The 26,781-nt window shown below is 50.2% G+C and overlaps 1 protein-coding gene across 4 annotated transcripts in view; it reads right to left on the reverse strand.

Annotated features, from left to right (window-relative positions):
• The window catches only part of MARK4 (microtubule affinity regulating kinase 4), a 41,180-nt gene that overhangs the window by 11,410 nt on the left and 2,989 nt on the right, over positions 1-26,781 (reverse strand). For all 4 annotated transcript variants that reach the window (XM_075323115.1, XM_075323117.1, XM_075323118.1 and 1 more), the window contains exons 4-12: positions 6,842-6,890; positions 6,697-6,762; positions 6,542-6,612; positions 4,113-4,169; positions 3,793-4,029; positions 1,737-1,856; positions 1,539-1,638; positions 1,135-1,244; positions 906-1,059 (exon numbers count right to left, since the gene is read on the reverse strand). In XM_075323115.1, the coding sequence (XP_075179230.1) occupies positions 906-1,059; positions 1,135-1,244; positions 1,539-1,638; positions 1,737-1,856; positions 3,793-4,029; positions 4,113-4,169; positions 6,542-6,612; positions 6,697-6,762; positions 6,842-6,890 (964 nt within the window). The remainder of the gene's footprint in view (positions 1-905; positions 1,060-1,134; positions 1,245-1,538; positions 1,639-1,736; positions 1,857-3,792; positions 4,030-4,112; positions 4,170-6,541; positions 6,613-6,696; positions 6,763-6,841; positions 6,891-26,781) is intronic.

Raw genomic sequence — 26,781 nt, forward strand, 5'->3', positions numbered from 1 at the left:
GTGTCATTATCCTGTACCCGTAGTGTCAGTGTCAGTATCCTGTACCCCCAGTGTCATTATCCTGCACCCCCAGTGTCAGTGTCATTATCCTGTACCCCCAGTGTCATTATCCTGTACCCCCAGTGTCAGTGTCATTATCCTGTACCCTCAGTGTCATTATCCTGTACCCACAGTGTCAGTATCCTGTACCCACAGTGTCAGTATCCTGTACCCACAGTGTCAGTATCCTGTACCCACAGTGTCAGTATCCTGTACCCCCAGTGTCAGTATCCTGTACCCCCAGTGTCAGTGTCATTATCCTGTACCCCCAGCGTCATTATCCTGTACCCCCAGTGTCGGCGTCATTATCCTGTACCCCCAGTGTCGGCGTCATTATCCTGTACCCCCAGTGTCTGTGTCATTATCCTGTACCCCCAGTGTCTGTGTCATTATCCTGTACCCCCAGTGTCTGTGTCATTATCCTGTACCCGTAGTGTCAGTGTCAGTATCCTGTACCCCCAGTGTCATTATCCTGTACCCCCAGTGTCAGTGTCATTATCCTGTACCCCCAGTGTCATTATCCTGTACCCCCAGTGTCAGTGTCATTATCCTGTACCCCCAGTGTCAGTGTGATTATCCTGTACCCCCAGTGTCATTATCCTGTACCCCCAGTGTCATTATCCTGTACCCCCAGTGTCATTATCCTGTACCCCCAGTGTCATTATCCTGTACCCCCAGTGTCATTATCCTGTACCCTCAGTGTCATTATCCTGTACCCCCAGTGTCAGTGTCATTATCCTGCACCCCCAGTGTCATTATCCTGTACCCCCAGTGTCAGTGTCATTATCCTGTATCCTTTTTTGTGTCTCCCCCCTGGGTCACTTGGGGCGGGTGGATCTTGGTGGCCATGCCTGAGTTGTACTCACAGAAGTCGCTGTGCCTCCGCTGCCTCTGGTAGCCTCGCTGGTTCTTGCTGTGGGAGGTTGATGATGACTTGGTGGCACCATTGGTGACGTCTGAGGTGACTCGGCTGCGAGACAGTGAGAGCGTGCTGTCCGAGCGAGACTCCCCGCCTTCGTTCTGCAGGATACAGAGGGGAGATGTCAGCACGGTCTCACCTGGCGGTGGTAGGACTGCGCCGATGTCCGGTCTCACCTCGGCTTTCCGCCCCAGCAGCAGGTAGGTCGCCATTACTTCATTGTACTTATTAGAGTTTAAAGCGTCTTTGATCTCCTCCCTGGAATATCCCATCTCCAGCATAATCTCTGAGGAAGACGAGGAGACACTCAGCACTGACACTCACGGACAAGCAAAGTGCTAGAATTTGCGAGGACTCGTTCTGTGCCAGGGAACGCAACAAATCAGCCCACACAAAGAAAGTCCTGGGGGAGAGCGATCTGGAGCTTTACCACTGGCCGAAATCAACATGAACCCTTTATATTCAATGATGCCACCACTAAGCAGACGTTACACAAGATAATGGGAGGAGTAGTCCTGTGTCGTCATGGGTCATTAGTAAGTAAGGGTAGGGGAACAGTGTTTGGGTACGTCGCCCTCACCAATGCGCTTGGGATCGGCGTGGTCCTCCTCCGGCTCCTTGTATGGCTTCAGATCGTCACTATCAAACCCGATATTCATCCATTTGTCATTCATTATTTGCTGAGAGAAAAAAAAAGGTTTAAAACAAAAGAAGAGTTATGATATTGAGGGTTAAAAAAGAAGAGGATAAGGGTGAGGGGCAGAAGTGGTGTGGTCACCTCTAGGGTACAGCGTTTGGTGGGGTTCAACACCAGGAACCTGCGCAAGACACTTTCACAGTCTGTGCTCATGTAGAATGGGACCCTGTATTTGCCACGAAGGACACGTTCCCTCAGCTCCTGCCAAACAGAAAAAAAAGAACATCACAGCCTGGTCAACACCTCCATCAGGACCAACATCCCGGGAGCTGCACACCAGGGACCAAAGAGCCCTACCCAGGAGACCAAAGGACGACCTCCGAGGACCCGCACCCAAAGAAACTAAAGGATGGCACCAGAGGACCCAAGGGACCAAAGGACAACGACATCTGAGGACCCACTCCCAAGAGACCAACAATCAGCATCCGAGAACCCGCACTCAAAGAGAACAATGAGCAGCATCAGAGAACCTGCACCCAAGAGACCAATGAACAGCATCCGAGGATCCGCACCCAAGAGACCAATGAAACGCATCCGAGGATCCACACCCAAGAGACCAACAAACAGCATATGAGGACCCGCATCCGGAAAACCAATGAACAGCATCTGAGGACCCGCACCCAAAGACCAATGAACAGCATCCGAGGATCCGCACCCAAGAGACCAATGAACAGCATTCGAGGATCCGCACCCAAGAGACCAATGAACAGCATTCGAGGATCCACACCCAAGAGACCAATGAACAGCATTCGAGGATCCGCACCCAAGAGACCAATGAACAGCATTCGAGGACCCGCACCCAAAGACCAACAAACAGCATCCAAGGAACAGCATCCAAGAGACCAATGAGCAGCATCTCAGGACCCCCACCCAAGAAGAGACCAACAAACAGCATCCAAGGACTTGCATGCAAGAGGGCAACAAGCACCAATCGAGGACCTGTACACCCAAGAGACACCATTTGAGAATCTGCAACCAAGAGATCAATGAACAGCATCCGAGGACCCACACCCTAAAGACCAACGAACACCTGCACCTTAAATACCAATGAACGGCATCCGAGGACCAGCACCCCATAAGACCAACAGACAGCATCCGAGGATCCATACCCAAGAGACCAACAAAGAGCATCCGATGACCCGCACCCAACAGACACCATCCAAGGATCTGCAACCAAGAGACCAATGAACAGCATCCGAGAAGCCACACCCAAAGAAACCAATGAGCAGCATCTGAGGACCTGAACCCAAGAGACCAACGAACAGCATCCAAACGCCCACACCCAAAGAAGCCATTGAATGGCGTCTGAGAACCAGCATCCCACAAACCACATGCGAGGACCCGCACCCAAGAGACAAACGAACAGCAGCTGAACACCCGCAGCCAAAGAAACCAATGAACAACATCTGTGGACCTGCACCCCACAAGACCAACAAACAGCATCTGAGGAGCTTCACCCAAAAGGCCTACAAACAACATCCGGGTATCTGCACCCAAGAGACCAATGAACAGCATGCGAGGACCCACACCAAAAGAAACCAATAAATGGCATCTGAGGACCAGCAACCCACATGCACAACAAACAGCATCTGAGGTCCCACGCGCCACAACACCAACGAACTGCAGCCGAGGACCTTCACCCAAGAGACCAACGAACAGCATCCGAGGATCCACAACCAAACAAACCAGTGAACAGCATTCGGGGATCGGCCCCCCACCACACCAACACACAGCATCCAAGGATCTGCACCCAAGAGACTAATGAACCTCATCTGAGGAACCTCATCCAAGAGATCAATGATCAGCATCTGAGGACCCACATCCCAAGACACCAATAACCAGCATCCAAGGACCAACAACAAAGAGACCAACGAACAGCATCCAAGCACCCGTATCGGAGACCAAGCAATAAAGATGTGGGAGCAGCATCATGAGAGCATCACTCCAGGAAACTATCGAGCAGGGTCCCAAGACCTGCACCCCAGTAGGCTAATGAGTAGTGCCAGGGGAGCCTCCCTGCTAGAAACCAAAAAACATTGCCCCACAGCTGCCCCCTGAGGGGACACATGCTCGCGTTTGCACGTTTTAATCCTTCTTCTTCTACAGTTGACCTCATTCACACAAGAAAAAGCCTTACCTTAAGGTTTTGTCCATCAAATGGCAGGGAGCCACTGACCAGCGTGTAGAGGATGACCCCCAGGCTCCACACATCCACCTCAGGACCATTGTACCTCTTGCCCTGGAATAATTCAGGTGCGGCATATGGGGGACTCCCACAGAACGTGTCAAGTTTTCCTCCAGGAGTAAACTCATTACTGAACCCAAAGTCTGCGATCTTTATATTGGCCTCAGAGTCGAGCAGGAGATTCTCAGCCTAAAGCACAAGTGGGAGGAGAGGGACGTGATACAAGGGTGGAGGCAGTCGGTGCGGACCTAGGGTGCAGGAAACCTTCTCACCTTGAGATCTCGATGAACAATGTTCTTCTGGTGACAGTAGTGGACGGCTGATACAATCTGTAGGGAAAAGAGACGTCGGTCACTATTATCGGAGACGTACTCGAAACCGCCACCTTATTAGAGACACCATCTGTATAACGACTGGATCTTCCCACAGGACGCCCCTCAGCGCAGTGTAAATTCCCCTCATTAGTTCTGGGGAATCAATTTCAATGTGAATCCACAGGACAACGGTAGAAAGGAGACATCTAAGTGGCCTCCAACAAGGCATGGTGCTAGAAAAGTACCAAAAGTGATGAGAAGAAAAACCACCAGAGGAAGGGGGTCATGTAGATGGAAACAACCCATTAATGAAATGGGTGAGAGGAGGACGTGAAGAATCATTCTGTTGAGAAGAATCAGAGAAGGATTGATGAATCGTGCTGGTGAAGAGATCAGAGGAGGAAGAGAAGAATTGTTCTTGTGAAAGGATCAGAGGAGGATGTAAAAAAATCATTCTGATGAAAGAATCAGAGGTGGATGGGATGTATTGTTCCCGGAAAGGGTTAGAAGAGGAAGTGAAGAATCATTCTGATGAAAGGATCAGAGGAGGATTAATGAATTGTTCTAATGAAAGGATCAGAATGGGATATAAAGAATCATTCTGATGAAAGGATCAGAGGAGGATTGAAGAATCGTTCTGGTGAAAAGATCATAGTAGGATGTAAAGAATCATTCTGGTGGAAAAGATCAGAGGCGGATATGATGTATTGTTCTATGAAAAAGTTAGAAGAGGAAGTGAAGAATCATTCTGATGATAGGATCAGAGGAGGATTAATGAATTGTTCTAATGAAAGGATCAGAATAGGATAAAAAGAATCATTCTGATGAAAGGATCAGAGGAGGATTAAAGAATCGTTCTGGTGAAAAGATCATAGTAGGATGTAAAGAATCATTCTGGTGGAAAAGATCAGAGGCGGATATGATGTATTGTTCTATGAAAAAGTTAGAAGAGGAAGTGAAGAATCATTCTGATGATAGGATCAGAGGAGGATCGAAGAATTGATCTGGTGAAAAGATCCTAGTAGGATTTAAAGAATCATTCTGGAGGAAAGATGGATGTGATTAATTGTTCCATGAAAGGGTTAGAAGAGAAAGTGAAGAATCGTTATAATGAACAGCCTGCAGCTGGAAATTACATTGGCACCCCAATAATCTAACGGTGCAGTAACGGTGGGGTCAGATTTCTTGGTTCACCCCGACTCCTCTGATACTTGTAGATGGATGATTCCTTCCTGTCAGGCTGGCAGAAGTGCAGTAACGGTGGGGACAGATCTCTTGCTGCACCCTGACTCCTCTGATACTTGTAGATGGATGATTCCTTCCTGTCAGGCTGGCAGAAGTGCAGTAACGGTGGGGACAGATCTCTTGCTGCACCCTGACTCCTCTGATACTTGTAGATGGATGATTCCTTCCTGTCAGGTTGGCAGAAGTGCAGTAACGGTGAGGACAGATCTCTTGCTGCACCCTGACTCCTCTGATACTTGTAGATGGATGATTCCTTCCTGTTAGGCTGGTGGAGGAGCAGTAATGGTGGGGACAGATTTCTTGGTACACCCTGACTCCTCTGATACTTATAGATGGATGATTCCTTCCTGTCAGGCTAGCGGAGGTGCAGTAACGGTGGGGACAGATTTCTTGGTACACCCTGACTCCTCTGATACTTATAGATGGATGATTCCTTCCTGTCAGGCTAGCGGAGGTGCAGTAACGGTGGGGACAGATTTCTTGGTACACCCTGACTCCTCTGATACTTATAGATGGATGATTCCTTCCTGTCAGGCTAGCGGAGGTGCAGTAACGGTGGGGACAGATTTCTTGGTGCACCCTGGCTCTTCTGATACTTATAGATGGATGATTCATTCCTGTCAGGCTGTCGGAGGTGCAGTAACGGTGGGGACAGATTTCTAGGTACACCCTGACTCCTCTGATACTTATAGATGGATGATTCCTTCCTGTCAGGCTGGCGGAGGTGCAGTAACGGTGGGGACAGATTTGTTGGTGCTCCTTTCCTAACTGTCATTTGGACATTAGGAATTACCCAACTATTGTGACATTTCCTCCATTCATGTCGGCTGCTTCCCCCATGGCAGAAGGACCATGCCCCGGGGGTCGTACAGTCATGGATTGCATTTTCCTCAATGCTTCAGCCCTTAGAGTCCCCAGATCTTATTCCTACAGAACATCTCAGGGATGAGGCAGATCGCGTCGATCAGCACCTCCAATAATGACCCTGTCCACATGGGGCCGATATTCCGGCAGAACAACCTCCCCTCCGACTGCACCCGATGCCACCAGGTGCCCGGCGCTCTGCGGGACGGGTGTCTGTAATAAAGTGGCCATTCAATGTAGAAACATCAGAGCAGAGATGGAGGATAGACCCCACTTACCTGACGAAATTTGGCACGAGCTTCCTTCTCCTTCATCCGTCCATGAGACACTAGGTAATCAAACACCTCACCTGAAGTAGGAGGAAGACGAGGAAGCAATAAGTGGGGATCGGGGGTATCAGTGAGGGAAGGAAGGGAGAGAAGAGACCCCGTACCTCCGCTGGCATACTCCATGATCAGGTAGAGCGTCTTCTCCGTCTCAATCACCTCAAAGAGTTTTACTGTAAGAAAGAAATAGGAGAGTGAGCGACAGAAGTGAGTGGAGGGCGGAGGCCGCGCCTCGAGGGGGTCTACTCTCACCAATATTCGGGTGGTTCAGTCCCTTCATGATTCGAACTTCACGGAAAAGCTGTAAAGACACAAAATAGAAGAAAATTGAAAAAAAAATACACAAAAATCTTCTCTAATAACAAAAATAAACACACGATCACTTACAACGGCCCAGAAGTACGGGATCTCGTAGGACGGCCCAGAAGTACGCGATCTCGTAGGACGGGCCAGAAGTACGGGATCTCATAGGACGGGCCAGAAGTACGCGATCTCGTAAGATGGGCCAGAAGTACGCGATCTCGTAGGACGGGCCAGAAGTACGCGATCTCGTAGGACGGCCCAAAAGTACGCGATCTCGTAGGACGGCCCAAAAGTACGCTTTCTCGTAAGATGGGCCAGAAGTACGGGATCTCATAGGACGGGCCAGAAGTACGCGATCTCGTAAGATGGGCCAGAAGTACGCGATCTCGTAGGACGGCCCAGAAGTACGCGATCTCGTAGGACGGGCCAGAAGTACGCGATCTCGTAGGACGGCCCAGAAGTACGCAATCTCGTAGGACGGGCCAGAAGTACGCGATCTCGTAGGACGGGCCAGAAGTACGGGATCTCATAGGACGGGCCAGAAGTACGCGATCTCGTAAGATGGGCCAGAAGTACGCGATCTCGTAGGACGGCCCAGAAGTACGCGATCTCGTAGGACGGGCCAGAAGTACGGGATCTCATAGGACGGGCCAGAAGTACGCGATCTCGTAAGATGGGCCAGAAGTACGCGATCTCGTAGGACAGGCCAGAAGTACGCGATCTTGTAGGACGGGCCAGAAGTACGTGATCTCGTAGGACGGCCTAGAAGTACGCGATCTCGTAGGACGGGCCAGAAGTACGGGATCTCGTAAGACGGGCCAGAAGTACGCGATCTCGTAGGACGGCCTAGAAGTACGCGATCTCGTAGGACGGGCCAGAAGTACGGGATCTCGTAAGACGGGCCAGAAGTACGGGATCTCGTAAGACGGGCCAGAAGTACGGGATCTCGTAAGATGGGCCAGAAGTACGCGATCTCTTAGGATGGGCCAGAAGTACGCGATCTCGTAGGACGGGCCAGAAGTATGTGATCTCGTAGGACGGGCCAGAAGTACGCGATCTCGTAGGACGGGCCAGAAGTACGCGATCTCGTAAGACAAGCCAGAAGTACGTGATCTCGTAAGACGGGCCAGAAGTACGGGATCTCGTAAGACGGGCCAGAAGTACGAGATCTCGTAAGACGGGCCAGAAGTACGGGATCTCGTAGGACGGGCCAGAAGTACACGATCTCGTAGGACGGGCCAGAAGTACGGGATCTCGTAAGACGGGCCAGAAGTACGGGATCTCGTAGGACGGGCCAGAAGTACGGGATCTCGTAAGACGGGCCAGAAGTACGGGATCTCGTAAGACGGGCCAGAAGTACGGGATGTAGTAAGACGGGCCAGAAGTACGGGATCTCGTAGGACGGGCCAGAAGTACGGGATCTCGTAGGACGGGCCAGAAGTACGCGATCTCGTAGGACGGGCCAGAAGTATGCGATCTCGTAAGATGGGCCAGGAGTACAGAATCTCGTAAGATGGGCCAGATGCATGCGATCTTGTAGGACGGGCCAGAAGTACGCGATCTCGTAGGATGGGCCAGAAGTACAGAATCTCGTAAGACGGGCCAGATGCATGCGATCTTGTAGGACGGGCTAGACATAGGCGATCACTTAGGAAAGGTCAGATGTACACAATCTCATAACTGACTTATCCCTCCATAAATGATCTAACCACATGCCAGATTGTACATACATGATCCCATATATCATAGACAAGTCTATATATTACACATATAACACTCGGAGTCCTCATAGATGATCTGATATAATGGACTCTACTTTACACACATGGTCTCATATCAGACTTACTGTATACACACGCTCCTCAATAACAGACAGGAGACTACATATAAAAAATCTACACACGTTGGTAAAATACCAGGTTTTTGTCACGTAAAATAAGAATAATTTCAGAAGTTTAATCCATCTTTAATGTTGCCCGTAATCTGTTCAAATCCATTCAGAAACAGACTGAAATCATTTTGAGGGGGAAAATGAAAATAAAACTAAAATAATGATGTTGCACAAGTTTGAGCACCCTCTTATAATCGGGGATGTGGCTATGTTCAGAATCAGCCGATCTCATTTACCCTCATGTTATACTGTTTAACTATTCTTGGAGGATTTTCCTGACATTTTTGGAGATGCATTTTACAGCTGTCCATAAACAGCTGACAACACAGCAAAGGGGTCTCACTGTGGAAAGTTATCAGTCAGGAGACTGTAGCTCCAGCGACTGTGCAGAGACGCCACCTTACTCGCCGCCTCGGCTGGGTTGCATCCTCCCCCGCACTCCCCTGGCCATCCACATGTGCTGCTGCTTCCTTCCTCTCCCAGGCCCTGTACGTGCCGCACAGGGCTCCCGGAAGTGCATCTAAGATGCGCGCGCACACTGGCCCTCCTCTTAAAGGGCTGGCACGCCATTTCCCGCCAATGCCTCTCAGCCCATGGCTGAGAGGCACTGTGTATTTAAGGCACCCTCCCATTAGGGGAGGTGTCTGCGCAACGCCTTAGTTAGTCAGTCTCAAGTCTGCTAGCTAGTTAGTTGTCAGGTCTTGAGCTCCTGTCCTTCCCATACCTGTCTGTGCCTGCTATGCCCACCATTCCTGTCTGGCCAGCCTACCTCAGTCACCCAATCTGTGTCCGTACCCGAGTCCATCTCTCCTCTCCTGGGGGTCAGCTGCCACAGTCCCGGTTACTGCCTTGGGAGTGGTACCTGGTGTCCGCCTTGTGGTGGGCGCTTAGTTAAACCCCTCCCACTAAAGGTTAAGCCCAGGCCCCCCCTGTGGTTCCAGTGGATCCATTAATCCCACAAGCTGCCCGTACACCGGCCGCGAGCGTTACAGAGAGACTAGAGCTACCATGGACACTGTGAAGATATCACAAATAAGTGGCTTAAATTGGGCACAACAGGGACATTAGCTAGAACTTGACAACCTTCAAAAATTAAAGAATACACAAAAAGCAATAACCTCCTCATTACGCTGAATCAATCTGCGCATGTGCCGCTACAGGCGCCATTTTATTGAAGACCATGCACAGTGTAATTATACAGATTGTCTTCAGTAAAATGGCACGGGGTGTGGTGCATTTACAGATCTAGATTTCAACTTGATTTAGAGGTCATTTAGTTAATATCTCGCTCTACGCATGCGCCGCCTCCGCTGCCATTTTATTGAAGACCTGCAGACCGGCCACAGAATTACACTGCGCTCGCGTGGCCCACTGGAGGTACGCGTAAAGGTGGAGAAGCAGAAGAAGACCCTACCCCCAAGTCCCCCCCGATGTATTATACACCAATGCACAGAAGACGTCATTAGCTGACAACTAGATAGAGGATGATTATTCAACAACCACAGATCGGATCCCTTCACTGCGGGATCACACGCAGTCGTGGCCCTGGGTTTACTTTATACTGCTAAATCCCGCTGACAGGGTCCCTTTAAAAGGCGGAAAATGTTCTCAAATGATTCTTCTTGATAGGATTTTGTTTACATGAGAAAAGCCTGTTTTTTATATCAGGGGTGTGTAGAGTTTTTATATCTACTGTACATATTATCATACATAAGAAATCACACTCTACATACATGATGTCATATAACACAGCAGACCCTACAGAATCCCACAATCTGTGACAACAGCAGCACACACCGGAGATGCAGGTCTGGGGGCGACGACGGCGGCACATTCTGCCCGAAATTATATCACACATCAAACAAGAGGCGGCAGTGACATCACACATCATACAGGAGGCGGCAGTGACATCACACATCATACAGGAGGCGGCAGTGACATCACACATCATACAAGAGGCGGCAGTGACATCACACATCATACAAGAGGCGGCAGTGACATCACACATCATACAAGAGGCGGCAGTGACATCACACATCATACAGGAGGCGGCAGTGACATCACACATCATACAAGAGGCGGCAGTGACATCACACATCATACAAGAGGCGGCAGTGACATCACACATCATACAAGAGGCGGCAGTGACATCACACATCATACAGGAGGCGGCAGTGACATCACACATCATACAAGAGGCGGCAGTGACATCACACATCATACAAGAGGCGGCAGTGACATCACACATCATACAGGAGCTGGCAGTGACATCACACATCATACAAGAGCCGGCAGTGACATCACACATCATACAAGAGGCGGCAGTGACATCACACATCATACAAGAGGCGGCAGTGACATCACACATCATACAAGAGGCGGCAGTGACATCACACATCATACAAGAGGCGGCAGTGACATCACACATCATACAACAGCCGGCAGTGACATCACACATCATACAAGAGGCGGCAGTGACATCACACAGGAGCCGGCAGTGACATCACACATCATACAAGAGCTAGTAGTAAAATTACTCATCATACAAAAGCCAACAGTGACATCGCTTATCGTAGAGGAGCTGGCAGTGACATCGCTTATCGTAGAGGAGCTGGCAGTGACAGACTTGAGATGGGAGTTGGCAGCGACATCAGAGACTAGAGATGGTGACATCAGACTCACAATGTCACAAGTTTCCCTCAATGTTTAAGCCAATTATGCAGAATATAAAAAATTCAGTCCTATTCTGATAACTTGAACAAACAGTCCTAGCTGAGCGGTCCTAGAACATGTCCTAGATGATTGGTCCCGATTGATGCCCAGGATGAGCAGTCATGGCCCAGACTGAGCGATCCTGCTAAATGCCCGGTATGAGCGGTCCTGGTACATGTCCTGGATGAGCGGTCCTGGTACATGTCCTAGATGAGCAGTTCTGGTACACGTCCTGGATGAGCGGTCCTGGTACATGTCCTGGATGAGCGGTCCTGGTACATGTCCTGGATGAGCGGTCCTGGTACATGTCCTGGATGAGCGGTCCTGGTACATGTCCTAGATGAGCAGTTCTGGTACACGTCCTGGATGAGCGGTCCTGGTACACGTCCTGGATGAGCGGTCCTGGTACATGTCCTGGATGAGCGGTCCTGGTACATGTCCTAGATGAGCAGTTCTGGTACACGTCCTGGATGAGCGGTCCTGGTACACGTTCTGGATGAGCGGTCCTGATACACGTCCTGGATGAGCGGTCCTGGTACACGTCCTGGATGAGCGGTCCTGGTACACGTCCTGGATGAGCAGTTCTGGTACACGTCCTGGATGAGCGGTCCTGGTACATGTCCTGGATGAGCGGTCCTGGTACATGTCCTGGATGAGCGGTCCTGGTACATGTCCTGGATGAGCGGTCCTGGTACACGTCCTGGATGAGCGGTCCTGGTACACGTCCTGGATGAGCGGTCCTGGTACACGTCCTGGATGAGCAGTTCTGGTACACGTCCTGGATGAGCGGTCCTGGTACACGTCCTGGATGAGCGGTCCTGGTACATGTCCTGGATGAGCGGTCCTGGTACATGTCCTGGATGAGCGGTCCTGGTACATGTCCTGGATGAGCGGTCCTGGTACATGTCCTGGATGAGCGGTCCTGGTACATGTCCTAGATGAGCAGTCCTGGTACACGTCCTGGATGAGCGGTCCTGGTACACGTCCTGGATGAGCGGTCCTGGTACACGTCCTGGATGAGCGGTCCTGGTACACGTCCTGGATGAGCGGTCCTGGTACACGTCCTGGATGAGCAGTCCTGGTACATGTCCTGGATGAGCGGTCCTGGTACATGTCCTGGATGAGCGGTCCTGGTACATGTCCTGGATGAGCGGTCCTGGTACATGTCCTGGATGAGCGGTCCTGGTACATGTCCTGGATGAGCGGTCCTGGTACATGTCCTGGATGAGCGGTCCTGGTACATGTCCTGGATCAGCGGTCCTGGTACATGTCCTGGATGAGCGGTCCTGGTACATGTCCTGGATGAGCGGTCCTGGTACATGTCCTGGATGAGCGGTCCTGGTACACGTCCTGGATGAGCGGTCCTGATACACGTCCTGGATGAGCGGTCCTGGTACATGTCCTGGATGAGCGGTCCTGATACACGTCCTGGATGAGCGGTCCTGGTACATGTCCTGGATGAGCGGTCCTGGTACATGTCCTGGATGAGCGGTCCTGGTACATGTCCTGGATGAGCGGTCCTGGTACATGTCCTGGATGAGCGGTCCTGGTACATGTCCTGGATGAGCGGTCCTGGTACATGTCCTAGATGAGCGGTCCTGGTACATGTCCTGGATGAGCGGTCCTGGTACATGTCCTGGATGAGCGGTCCTGGTACATGTCCTGGATGAGCGGTCCTGGTACATGTCCTGGATGAGCGGTCCTGGTACATGTCCTGGATGAGCGGTCCTGGTACATGTCCTGGATGAGCGGTCCTGGTACATGTCCTGGATGAGCGGTCCTGGTACATGTCCTGGATGAGCGGTCCTGGTACATGTCCTGGATGAGCGGTCCTGGTACATGTCCTGGATGAGTGGTCCTGGTACATGTCCTGGATGAGTGGTCCTGGTAGATGCCTAGTATTGAGGTTGATTAATTCACCTGTTTGCTATGGTTGATACTTAAACATTTGGGCCTGCTAATTAGGAGGGGGTGCACATACTTCAAGCTGTAATCTGTTTAGATAACAGCGACCGACTACTAACAAATGGTGTAGCAAGCTCAGGCCATGTATCATTATGAGGCTATGTGCGCACAGTGCGTTTTTCGGGTGCGTTTTTGGCCTCAAAACTGCAGGACTTTGCTTCCCCAGCAAAGTCTATGAGTTTTCATTTTTGCTGTCCGCACACATCTGTTTTTTTTACCTGCGTTTTTGAGTAAAAAAAAAAATGGACATGTCAGTTCTTTCCTGCGTTTTTCTGCGTTTTCCCCCCATGCAATGCATTGGAAAAACGCAGCAAAACGCAGAGATCAAAAACGCAGGCAAAAACGCACCAAATCGCGGCAAAAATGCATGCGTTTTTTGATGCGTTTTTTCGACGCAGGTGCGTTTTTGTGCGTTTTTAGCGGCCAAAAACGCACAAAAACGCAGCGTCAAAAAGACGCAGTGTGCGAACCTAGCCTGACTCAGAATCTGCTGGTGGTGGGTGGGGCGTCAGCAATTTTGCTGGTGGTGGGTGGGGCGTCAGAAATTCTGCTGGTGGAGGTGGGAGATCAAGGAGTCTTCAGGTGGTGGTGGGAGATCATTGACTTTGGTGGTGACGGTGGGGTATCACGGGCTCTGTTGGTGGTGGGAGATCATTGGCCCTGCTGGTGGATCATAGAGTCTGTTGGTGGTGGTGGTAGAGAATCAGGGACTCTGCCGATAATGGTGGAAATCATTGACACTGCTGGTGGCGATAGGTTATCAAGGACTATCCTGTAGGTGAGAGATCAATGAACCTGCTGTTGGTGGTGGTGGGGGTTTAGAGACCCTGCTGGTGGTGGTGGGGGATCAATGACCCTGCTGGCAGTGGTGAGAGAAATCAAGGATTCTGTTGCTATTAGGGGGACATCAGCGACTGCCGGTGGAGGTGGGGGATCAAGGAGTCGTCAGGTGGTGGTGGGAGATCATTGATTCTGCTGTAGGTGGTGGGAGATCATTGACCGTGGTGGTGGGAGATCAGGGGTTCTGTTGGTGGTGGGAGATCATTGACAGTGGTGGTGGGAGAACATTAACCCTGCTGGTGGTGGGGGATCATTGTGTCTGCTGGTGGTGTAGGGGTATGAAGGACTCTCCTGGTGATGGGAGATCACTCAAGCTGCTGTTGGTGATGGGGGGGGGGGGGAATCAGGACCCTGCTGGTAGTGGTGTGGGAAATTCAAGGACCCTGTTAATGGTGGTGGGAGATCATTTACCGTGGTGGCGGTTGGAGACCGTACAGGGGGTGGGGGATAATTGTGCCTGCCGATGGTGGTGGGGTATGAAGAACTCTCCTGGTGGTGGGAGATCACTGAACCTGCTGTTGGTGATGGTGGTGGGGGGGGAATCAGGATCCTGCCAGTGTGGTGGAAGATCAGTGACTGCTGGTAGTGCTGTGGGAAATTCAAGGACTCTGATAATGGTGGTGGGGGATAATTGATTCTGTTGGTGGTGGTGGAGCAGGGTTTCTGCCGGTGGTGGTGGACCACTGATTCTGTCGGTGGTGGTGGTGGTGGTGGGGGATCATTGATTCTGTTGGTGGTGGTGGTGGTGGTGGGGGATCATTGATTCTATTGGTGGTGGTGGGGCTCTCCCGGTGGTGATGGGAGATTATTAGTGGGGGACCACTGATTCTGTCGGTGGTGGTGGGGGGAGTCAGGGGCTCTGCTGGTGATGGTGGGGGATCATTGATTCTTTTGGTGGTGTTGGAGGATTAGCGGCTCTGGCGATGATGGCAGTGGGGGGATCATTGACTCTGCTGGTGGTGGTGGAGGATGACTCCAATCAGCCTTGCATGGGGGGGAAAGCCGCCCGCATGATTTATTCATTGTACAGCGGGCTCCATCCGTGCACCCGCAGGTGATCCATAAATAAGTGATGAAGCAGAAGCAATAAAAAAAGAGAGACTAGCGAGAAGTGGAAAGTTCAGCCTACATGTCCCACTCCATGACACCGGGCACGCTGCCGGCCTGGTCTACACCTACGACTGGAGCAGTCCATACTGTGTGCACCCTGCTCCTCCTTGTCCCTGTGCCCCCCATCATATCAGTCCCACCAGCTCCTGAATTTGGCGCCTCATATGTGGGCTGCATGTGGACATCCAGGTTACATCTGATGAGTGAACGTCTGGTCTCATCGTCCTTCCAATAATCAATACACAGTAATTAATGATGAATTTCAGGCTGTAATTTATTTTGGGGGGGTACACGAGCCTCAGAGCTTCACCTCTGTGTGCCCCGCGCTGTAACACAACATGTCAGAGCCGCAGCCTCTAATCACAGAACACAAGACCTTGACCTAAATATCCTCTTGGAGTAAATATCCGTCCCAGATATTCACAACTGATGTTCAATAACGCCAACAGTGTCCGAGCCAGAAACCGTCAGCAGAAACAGTCAGCATGGAGGAAACAGGCGACATATTAGGGTATGTGCGCACGTTGCTTTTTACCTGCTTTTTTGCTGCTTTTTCTTCTGCGCTGTTTAATGCCATGATGGATGTGTTCTTCTATTCAAGCAAAGTCTATGGGAATTTGGGTTTCTTGTTCACACTATGTTGTTCAAAATGCTGCCTTTTTGTGGCAGAACTTTGGTCAAAAACTCAGCTTTTCAAAGAAGCAACATGTCAATTGTTTTTGCCATTTGGGTTTTGCACTGCAAAGCTGAGTTATTGACCAAAGTTCTGCCACAAAAAGGCAGCATTTTGAACAACATAGTGTGAACAAGAAACCCAAATTCCCATAGACTTTGCTTGAATAGAAGAACACATCCATCATGGCATTAAACAGCGCAGAAGAAAAAGCTGCAAAAAAGCAGGTAAAAAGCAGGTAAAAAGCAACGTGCGCACATACCCTTACTGTCCACAAAACTGTAAAGCAGAAGAAGGGACGAGACGGCCCCAACATCTGCCCGGAGTCTGTATGTTCTGCCCGTGTTTCGTGGGTTTCCTCCGGGTTTTCCGGTTTCCTCTCACACTTCAAAAGCTGATAGAGAATTTACATTGTGAGTCCCAATGGGGACAGTGATGATATAAGTGAGTAAATAAAAATAATTATAAACATCTGCAAACGAACAGGGACACGACCAACCTCCATTATCTGCAGAACTATCCAACCCCCATCAGCTACCCGTCACCGAGGACACAACTATCCAACCCCCATCAGCTACCCGTCACCGAGGACACAACTATCCAACCCCCATCAGCTACCCGTCACCGAGGACACAACTATCCATCCCCCATCAGCTACCCGTCACCGGGGACACAACTATCCAACCTCATCAGCTACCCATCACCAGGGACACAACTATCCATCCCCCATCAGCTACCCGTCACCGGGGACACAACTATCCAACCTCATCAGCTACCCATCACCGGGGACACAACTATCCAACCTCATCAGCTACCCCTCACCGAGGACACAACTATCCAACCCCCATCAGCTACCCATCACCGAGGACACAACTATCCAACCCCCATCAGCTACTCATCACCTAGGACACAACTATCCAACCCCCATCAGCTACCCCTCACCGAGGACACAACTATCCAACCCCCATCAGCTACCCCTCACCTAGGACACAACTATCCAACCCCCATCAGCTACCCATCACCGAGGACACAACTATCCAACACCCATCAGCTACCCGTCACCGAGGACACAACTATCCCACCCCCATCAGCTACCCGTCACCGGGGACACAACTATCAAACCTCATCAGCTACCCGTCACCGGGGACACAACTATCCAACCTCATCAGCTACCCATCACCGGGGACACAAATATCCAACCCCCATCAGCGACCCGTCACCGGGGACACAACTATCCAACCTAATCAGCTACCCATCACCGGGGACACAACTATCCAACCTCATCAGCTACCCGTCACGGGGACACAACTATCCAACCTTATCAGCTACCCATCACCGGGGACACAACTATCCAAACTCATCAGCTACCCGTCACCGGGGACACAATTATCCAACCCCCATCAGCTACCCATCACCGAGGACACAACTATCCAACCCCCATCAGCTACCCGTCACCGGGGACACAACTATCCAACCTCATCAGCTACCCGTCACCGAGGACACAACTATCCAACCCCCATCAGCTACCCGTCACTAGGGACACAAATATCCAACCCCCATCAGCGACCCGTCACCGGGGACACAACTATCCAACCTCATCAGCTACCCGTCACTAGGGACACAACTATCCAACCCCCATCAGCTACCCGTCACCGGGGACACAACTATCCAATCACCATCAGCTAATCGTCACCAGGGACACAACTATCCAATCACCATCAACTACTCATCACCGGGGACACAACTATCCAACCCCCATCAGCTACCCATCGCGAGGGACACAACTATCCATCCCCATCAGCTACCCGTCACCGGGTACACAACTATCCAACCCCCATCAGCTACCCGTCTCGCAGGACACAACTATACATCCCCCATCAGCTACCCGTCACCGGGGACACAACTATCCAACCCCCATCAGCTACCCGTCACCGGGGACACAACTATCCAACCCCCATCAGCTACCCGTCACCGGGGACACAACTATCCAACCCCCATCAGCTACCCGTCTCGCAGAACACAACTATACATCCCCCATCAGCTACCCGTCACCGGGGACACAACTATTCAACCCCCATCAGCTACCCATCACCGGGGACACAACTATCAATCCCCATCAGCTACCCGTCTCGCAGGACACAACTATACATCCCCCATCAGCTACCCATCACCGGGGACACAACTATCCAACCCCCATCAGCTACCCGTCACCGGGGACACAAATATCCAACCCCCATCAGCTACCCGTCACCGGGGACACAACTATCCAACCCCCATCAGCTACCCGTCTCGCAGGACACAACTATACATCCCCCATCAGCTACCCGTCACCGGGGACACAACTATCCAACCCCCATCAGCTACCCGTCACCGGGGACACAACTATCCAACCCCCATCAGCTACCCGTCACCGGGGACACAACTATCCAACCCCCATCAGCTACCCGTCTCGCAGAACACAACTATACATCCCCCATCAGCTACCCGTCACCGGGGACACAACTATCCAACCCCTATCAGCTACCCATCACCGGGGACACAACTATCAATCCCCATCAGCTACCCGTCACCGGGGACACAACTCTCCAACCCCCATCAGCTACCCATCACCGGGGACACAACTATCCAACCCCCATCAGCTACCCGTCTCGCAGAACACAACTATACATCCCCCATCATCTACTCGTCACCGGGGACACAACTATCCAACCCCCATCAGCTAATCGTCACTAGGGACACAACTATCCAACCCCCATCAGCTACCCGTCACCGGGGACACAACTATCCAACCCCCATCAGCTACCCGTCACCAGGGACACAACTATCCAATCACCATCAGCTACCCGTCACCGGGGAGACAACTATCCAACCCCCATCAGCTACCCATCACCGGGGACACAACTATCCAACCCCCATCAGCTACCCGTCACCGGGGACACAACTATCCAACCCCCATCAGCTACCCGTCACCAGGGACACAACTATCCAATCACCATCAGCTACCCGTTACTGGGGACACAACTCTCCAACCCCCATCAGCTACCCATCACCGGGGACACAACTATCCAACCCCTATCAGCTACCCGTCACCGGGGACACAACAATCCAATCCCCATCAGCTACCCGTCACCGGGGACACAACTATACATCCCCCATCAGCTACCCGTCACCGGGGACACAACTATCCAACCCCCATCAGCTACCCATCACCGGGGACACAATTATCCACCCCCCATCAGCTACCCATCACCGGGGACACAACTATCCAATCACCATCAGCTAATCGTCACTAGGGACACAACTATCCAACCCCCATCAGCTACCCGTCACCGGGGACACAACTATCCAACCCCCATCAGCTACCCGTCACCAGGGACACAACTATCCAATCACCATCAGCTGCTCATCACCGGGGACACAACTATCCAACCCCCATCTGCTACCCGTCACCAGGGACACAACTATCCAACCCCCATCAGCTACCCGTCACCGGGGAGACAACTATCCAACCCCCATCAGCTACCCGTCACCGGGGACACAACTATCCAACCCCCATCAGCTTCCCATCACCGGGGACACAACTATCCAATCACCATCAGCTACTCGTCACCGGGGACACAACTATCCAACCCCCATCAGCTACCCGTCACCGGGGACACAACTATCCAATCACCATCAGCTAATCGTCACCAGGGACACAACTATCCAATCACCATCAACTACTCATCACCGGGGACACAACTATCCAACCCCCATCAGCTACTCATCGCGAGGGACACAACTATCCATCCCCATCAGCTACCCATCACCGGGTACACAACTATCCAACCCCCATCAGCTACCCGTCTCGCAGGACACAACTATACATCCCCCATCAGCTACCCGTCACCGGGGACACAACTATCCAACCCCCATCAGCTACCCGTCACCGGGGACACAACTATCCAACCCCCATCAGCTACCCGTCACCGGGGACACAACTATCCAACCCCCATCAGCTACCCGTCTCGCAGGACATAACTATACATCCCCCATCAGCTACCCGTCACCGGGGACACAACTATCCAACCCCCATCAGCTACCCGTCACCGGGGACACAACTATCCAACCCCCATCAGCTACCCGTCTCGCAGAACACAACTATACATCCCCCATCAGCTACCCGTCACCGGGGACACAACTCTCCAACCCCCATCAGCTACCCATCACCGGGGACACAACTATCCAACCCCTATCAGCTACCCGTCACCGGGGACACAACAATCCAATCCCTATCAGCTACCCGTCACCGGGGACACAACTATACATCCCCCATCAGCTACCCGTCTCGCAGGACACAACTATACATCCCCCATCAGCTACCCGTCACCGGGGACACAACTATCCAACCCCCATCAGCTACCCATCACCGGGGACACAACTATCCAATCACCATCAGCTACTCATCACCGGGGACACAACTATCCAACCCCCATCAGCTACCCGTCACCGGGGACACAACTATCCAATCACCATCAGCTAATCGTCACCAGGGACACAACTATCCAATCACCATCAGCTACCCATCACCTGGGACACAACTATCCACCCCCCATCAGCTACCCATCACCGGGGACACAACTATCCAATCACCATCAGCTAATCGTCACCAGGGACACAACTATCCAATCACCATCAACTACTCATCACCGGGGACACAACTATCCAACCCCCATCAGCTAATCGTCACTAGGGACACAACTATCCAACCCCCATCAGCTACCCGTCACCGGGGACACAACTATCCAACCCCCATCATCTAATCGTCACCAGGGACACAACTATCCAATCAAAATCTGCTACTCATCACCGGGAACACAACTATCCAACCCTCATCAGCTATCTGTCACCGTGGACACAACTTTCCAATCACCATCAGCTGTTCATCACCGGGGACACAACTATCCATCCTCTATGGGGCGGTGTATTCTGTACAGTATGTATAGACCTCTATGGGGCGGTTTATCCTGTACAGTATGTATAGACATCTATGGGGCGGTATATCCTCTACAGTATGTATAGACCTCTATGGGGCGCTGTATCCTGTACAATATGTATAGACCTCTATGGGGCGGTGTATCCTGTACAGTATGTATAGACCTCTATGGGGCGGTGTATTCTGTACAGTATGTATAGACCTCTATGGGGCGGTATATCCTGTACAGTATGTATAAACCTCTATGGGGCTGTATATCCTGTACAGTATCTATAGACCTCTATGGGGCGCTGTATCCTGTACAGTATGTATATAGACCTCTTTGGGGCAGTGTATCCTGTACAGTATGTATAGGCCTCTATGGGGTGGTGTATCCTGTCCAGTATGTATAGACCTCTATGGGGCGGTGTATCCTGTACAGTATGTATAGACCTCTATGGGGCAGTGTATCCTGTACAGTATGTATAGACCTCTATGGGGCAGTGTATCCTGTACAGTATGTATAGACCTCTATGGGGCAGTATATCCTGTACAGTATGTATAGACCTCTATGGGGCGGTGTATCCTGTACAGTATGTATAGACCTCTATGGGGCAGTGTATCCTGTACAGTATGTATAGACCTCTATGGGGCGGTGTATCCTGTACAGTATGTATAGACCTCTTTGGGGCAGTGTATTCTGTACAGTATGTATAGACCTCTATGGGGCAGTGTATTCTGTACAGTATGTATAGACCTCTATAGGGCGGTGTATCCTGTACAGTATGTATAGACCTCTATGGGGCGGTGTATCCTGTAAGGAATGTATAGACCTCTATGGGGCGGTGTATCCTGTACAGTATGTATAGACCTCTATGGGGCAGTGTATTCTGTACAGTATGTATATAGACCTCTATGGGGCGGTGTATCCTGTACAGTATGTATAGACCTCTTTGGGGTGGTATATCCTGTACAGTATGTATAGACCTCTATGGGGCGGTGTATCCTGTACAGTATGTATATAGACCTCTATGGGGCAGTGTATCCTGTACAGTATGTATAGACCTCTATGGGGCGGTGTATCCTGTACAGTATGTATAGACCTCTATGGGGCGGTGTATCCTGTACAGTATGTATAGACCTCTATGGGGCAGTGTATCCTGTACAGTATGTATAGACCTCTATGGGGCGGTGTATCCTGTACAGTATGTATAGACCTCTATGGGACGGTGTATCCTGTACAGTATGTATAGACCTCTATGGGGCAGTGTATCCTGTAAGGAATGTATAGACCTCTATGGGGCGGTGTATCCTGTACAGTATGTATAGACCTCTTTGGGGCAGTGTATCCTGTACAGTATGTATAGACCTCTATGGGGCGGTGTATCCTGTACAGTATGTATAGACCTCTATGGGGCGGTGTATCCTGTACAGTATGTATAGACCTCTATGGGGCGGTGTATCCTGTACAGTATGTATAGACCTCTATGGGGCTGTACATCCTGTACAGTATCTATAGACTTCTATGGGGCGCTGTATCCTGTACAATATGTATAGACCTCTATGGGGCGGTGTATCCTGTACAGTATGTATAGACCTCTATGGGGCGGTGTATTCTGTACAGTATGTATAGACCTCTATGGGGCGGTATATCCTGTACAGTATGTATAAACCTCTATGGGGCTGTATATCCTGTACAGTATCTATAGACCTCTATGGGGCGCTGTATCCTGTACAGTATGTATAGACCTCTATGGGGCGGTGTATTCTGTACAGTATGTATAGGCCTCTATGGGGTGGTGTATCCTGTCCAGTATGTATAGACCTCTATGGGGCAGTGTATCCTGTACAGTATGTATAGACCTCTATGGGGCAGTGTATTCTGTACAGTATGTATAGACCTCTATGGGGCAGTGTATTCTGTACAGTATGTATAGACCTCTATGGGGCAGTGTATCCTGTAAGGAATGTATAGACCTCTATGGGGCAGTGTATCCTGTACAGTATGTATAGACCTCTATGGGGCAGTATATCCTGTACAGTATGTATAGACCTCTATGGGGCGGTGTATCCTGTACAGTATGTATAGACCTCTATGGGGCAGTGTATCCTGTACAGTATGTATAGACCTCTATGGGGCGCTGTATCCTGTACAGTATGTATAGACCTCTTTGGGGCAGTGTATTCTGTACAGTATGTATAGACCTCTATGGGGCAGTGTATTCTGTACAGTATGTATAGACCTCTATGGGGCGGTGTATCCTGTACAGTATGTATAGACCTCTATAGGGCGGTGTATCCTGTACAGTATGTACAGACCTCTATGGGGCGGTGTATCCTGTACAGTATGTATAGACCTCTATGGGGCAGTGTATTCTGTACAGTATGTATATAGACCTCTATGGGGCGGTGTATCCTGTAAGGAATGTATAGACCTCTATGGGGCGGTGTATCCTGTACAGTATGTATAGACCTCTATGGGGCAGTGTATTCTGTACAGTATGTATAGACCTCTATGGGGCGGTGTATCCTGTACAGTATGTATAGACCTCTATGGGGCAGTGTATTCTGTACAGTATGTATAGACCTCTATGGGGCAGTGTATTCTGTACAGTATGTATAGACCTCTATGGGGCAGTGTATTCTGTACAGTATGTATATAGACCTCTATGGGGCGGTGTATCCTGTAAGGAATGTATAGACCTCTATGGGGCGGTGTATCCTGTACAGTATGTATAGACCTCTATGGGGCAGTGTATTCTGTACAGTATGTATAGACCTCTATGGGGCGGTGTATCCTGTACAGTATGTATATACCTCTATGGGGTGGTGTATCCTGTACAGTATGTATAGACCTCTATGGGGTGGTATATCCTGTACAGTATGTATAGACCTCTATGGGGCAGTGTATTCTGTACAGTATGTATAGACCTCTATGGGGCGGTGTATCCTGTACAGTATGTATATAGACCTCTATGGGGCGGTGTATTCTGTACAGTATGTATAGACCTCTATGGGGCAGTGTATTCTGTACAGTATGTATAGACCTCTATGGGGCAGTGTATTCTGTACAGTATGTATAGACCTCTATGGGGCAGTGTATTCTGTACAGTATGTATATAGACCTCTATGGGGCGGTGTATTCTGTACAGTATGTATAGACCTCTATGGGGCGCTGTATTCTGTACAGTATGTATAGACCTCTATGGGGCAGTGTATTCTGTACAGTATGTATATAGACCTCTATGGGGCGGTGTATCCTGTACAGTATGTATAGACCTCTATGGGGCGGTGTATCCTGTACAGTATGTATAGACCTCTATGGGGCAGTGTATCCTGTACAGTATGTATAGACCTCTATGGGGCGGTGTATCCTGTACAGTATGTATAGACCTCTTTGGGGCAGTGTATTCTGTACAGTATGTATAGACCTCTATGGGGCAGTGTATTCTGTACAGTATGTATAGACCTCTATAGGGCGGTGTATCCTGTACAGTATGTATAGACCTCTATGGGGCGGTGTATCCTGTAAGGAATGAATAGACCTCTATGGGGCGGTGTATCCTGTACAGTATGTATAGACCTCTATGGGGTGGTATATCCTGTACAGTATGTATAGACCTCTATGGGGCGGTGTATCCTGTACAGTATGTATAGACCTCTATGGGGCAGTGTATCCTGTACAGTATGTATAGACCTCTATGGGGCAGTGTATCCTGTACAGTATGTATAGACCTCTATGGGGCAGTATATCCTGTACAGTATGTATAGACCTCTATGGGGCGGTGTATCCTGTACAGTATGTATAGACCTCTATGGGGCAGTGTATCCTGTACAGTATGTATAGACCTCTATGGGGCGCTGTATCCTGTACAGTATGTATAGACCTCTTTGGGGCAGTGTCTTCTGTACAGTATGTATAGACCTCTATGGGGCAGTGTATTCTGTACAGTATGTATAGACCTCTATAGGGCGGTGTATCCTGTACAGTATGTATAGACCTCTATGGGGCGGTGTATCCTGTACAGTATGTATAGACCTCTATGGGGCAGTGTATTCTGTACAGTATGTATAGACCTCTATGGGGCAGTGTATCCTGTACAGTATGTATATACCTCTATGGGGTGGTATATCCTGTACAGTATGTATAGACCTCTATGGGGCAGTGTATTCTGTACAGTATGTATAGACCTCTATGGGGCAGTGTATTCTGTACAGTATGTATAGACCTCTATGGGGCAGTGTATTCTGTACAGTATGTATATAGACCTCTATGGGGCGGTGTATTCTGTACAGTATGTATAGACCTCTATGGGGCAGTGTATTCTGTACAGTATGTATATAGACCTCTATGGGGCGGTGTATCCTGTACAGTATGTATAGACCTCTATGGGGCGCTGTATTCTGTACAGTATGTATAGACCTCTATGGGGCAGTGTATTCTGTACAGTATGTATAGACCTCTATGGGGCAGTGTATTCTGTACAGTATGTATATAGACCTCTATGGGGCGGTGTATTCTGTACAGTATGTATAGACCTCTATGGGGCGCTGTATTCTGTACAGTATGTATAGACCTCTATGGGGCAGTGTATTCTGTACAGTATGTATATAGACCTCTATGGGGCGGTGTATCCTGTACAGTATGTATAGACCTCTATGGGGCGCTGTATTCTGTACAGTATGTATAGACCTCTATGGGGCAGTGTATTCTGTACAGTATGTATATAGACCTCTATGGGGCGGTGTATCCTGTACAGTATGTATAGACCTCTATGGGGCAGTGTATCCTGTACAGTATGTATAGACCTCTATGGGGCGGTGTATCCTGTACAGTATGTATAGACCTCTTTGGGGCAGTGTATTCTGTACAGTATGTATAGACCTCTATGGGGCAGTGTATTCTGTACAGTATGTATAGACCTCTATAGGGCGGTGTATCCTGTACAGTATGTATAGACCTCTATGGGGCGGTGTATCCTGTAAGGAATGAATAGACCTCTATGGGGCGGTGTATCCTGTACAGTATGTATAGACCTCTATGGGGTGGTATATCCTGTACAGTATGTATAGACCTCTATGGGGCGGTGTATCCTGTACAGTATGTATAGACCTCTATGGGGCGGTGTATCCTGTACAGTATGTATAGACCTCTATGGGGCGGTGTATCCTGTACAGTATGTATAGACCTCTATGGGGCAGTGTATCCTGTACAGTATGTATAGACCTCTATGGGGCAGTGTATCCTGTAAGGAATGTATAGACCTCTATGGGGCGGTGTATCCTGTACAGTATGTATAGACCTCTTTGGGGCAGTGTATCCTGTACAGTATGTATAGACCTCTATGGGGCGGTGTATTCTGTACAGTATGTATAGACCTCTATGGGGCAGTGTATCCTGCACAGTATGTATAGACCTCTATGGGGTGGTGTATCCTGTACAGTATGTATAGACCTCTATGGGGCGGTGTATCCTGTACAGTATGTATAGACCTCTATGGGGCGGTGTATCCTGTACAGTATGTATAGACCTCTATGGGGTGGTGTATCTTGTACAGTATGTATAGACCTCTATGGGGCGGTGTATCCTGTACAGTATGTATAGACCTCTATGGGGCAGCGGTGTATCCTGTACAGTATGTATAGACCTCTATGGGGCAGCGGTGTCTTCTTGCCCCAGTCTGTAAGTGAATGTCTATGGGAGACTGGTGCCCGTATTTGCAGTAATCACTGAGGGCAGAATC

The sequence above is a fragment of the Anomaloglossus baeobatrachus genome, chromosome 9 (assembly GCF_048569485.1).
Source record: "Anomaloglossus baeobatrachus isolate aAnoBae1 chromosome 9, aAnoBae1.hap1, whole genome shotgun sequence".
NCBI classification, from domain to species: Eukaryota; Metazoa; Chordata; class Amphibia; order Anura; family Aromobatidae; genus Anomaloglossus; species Anomaloglossus baeobatrachus.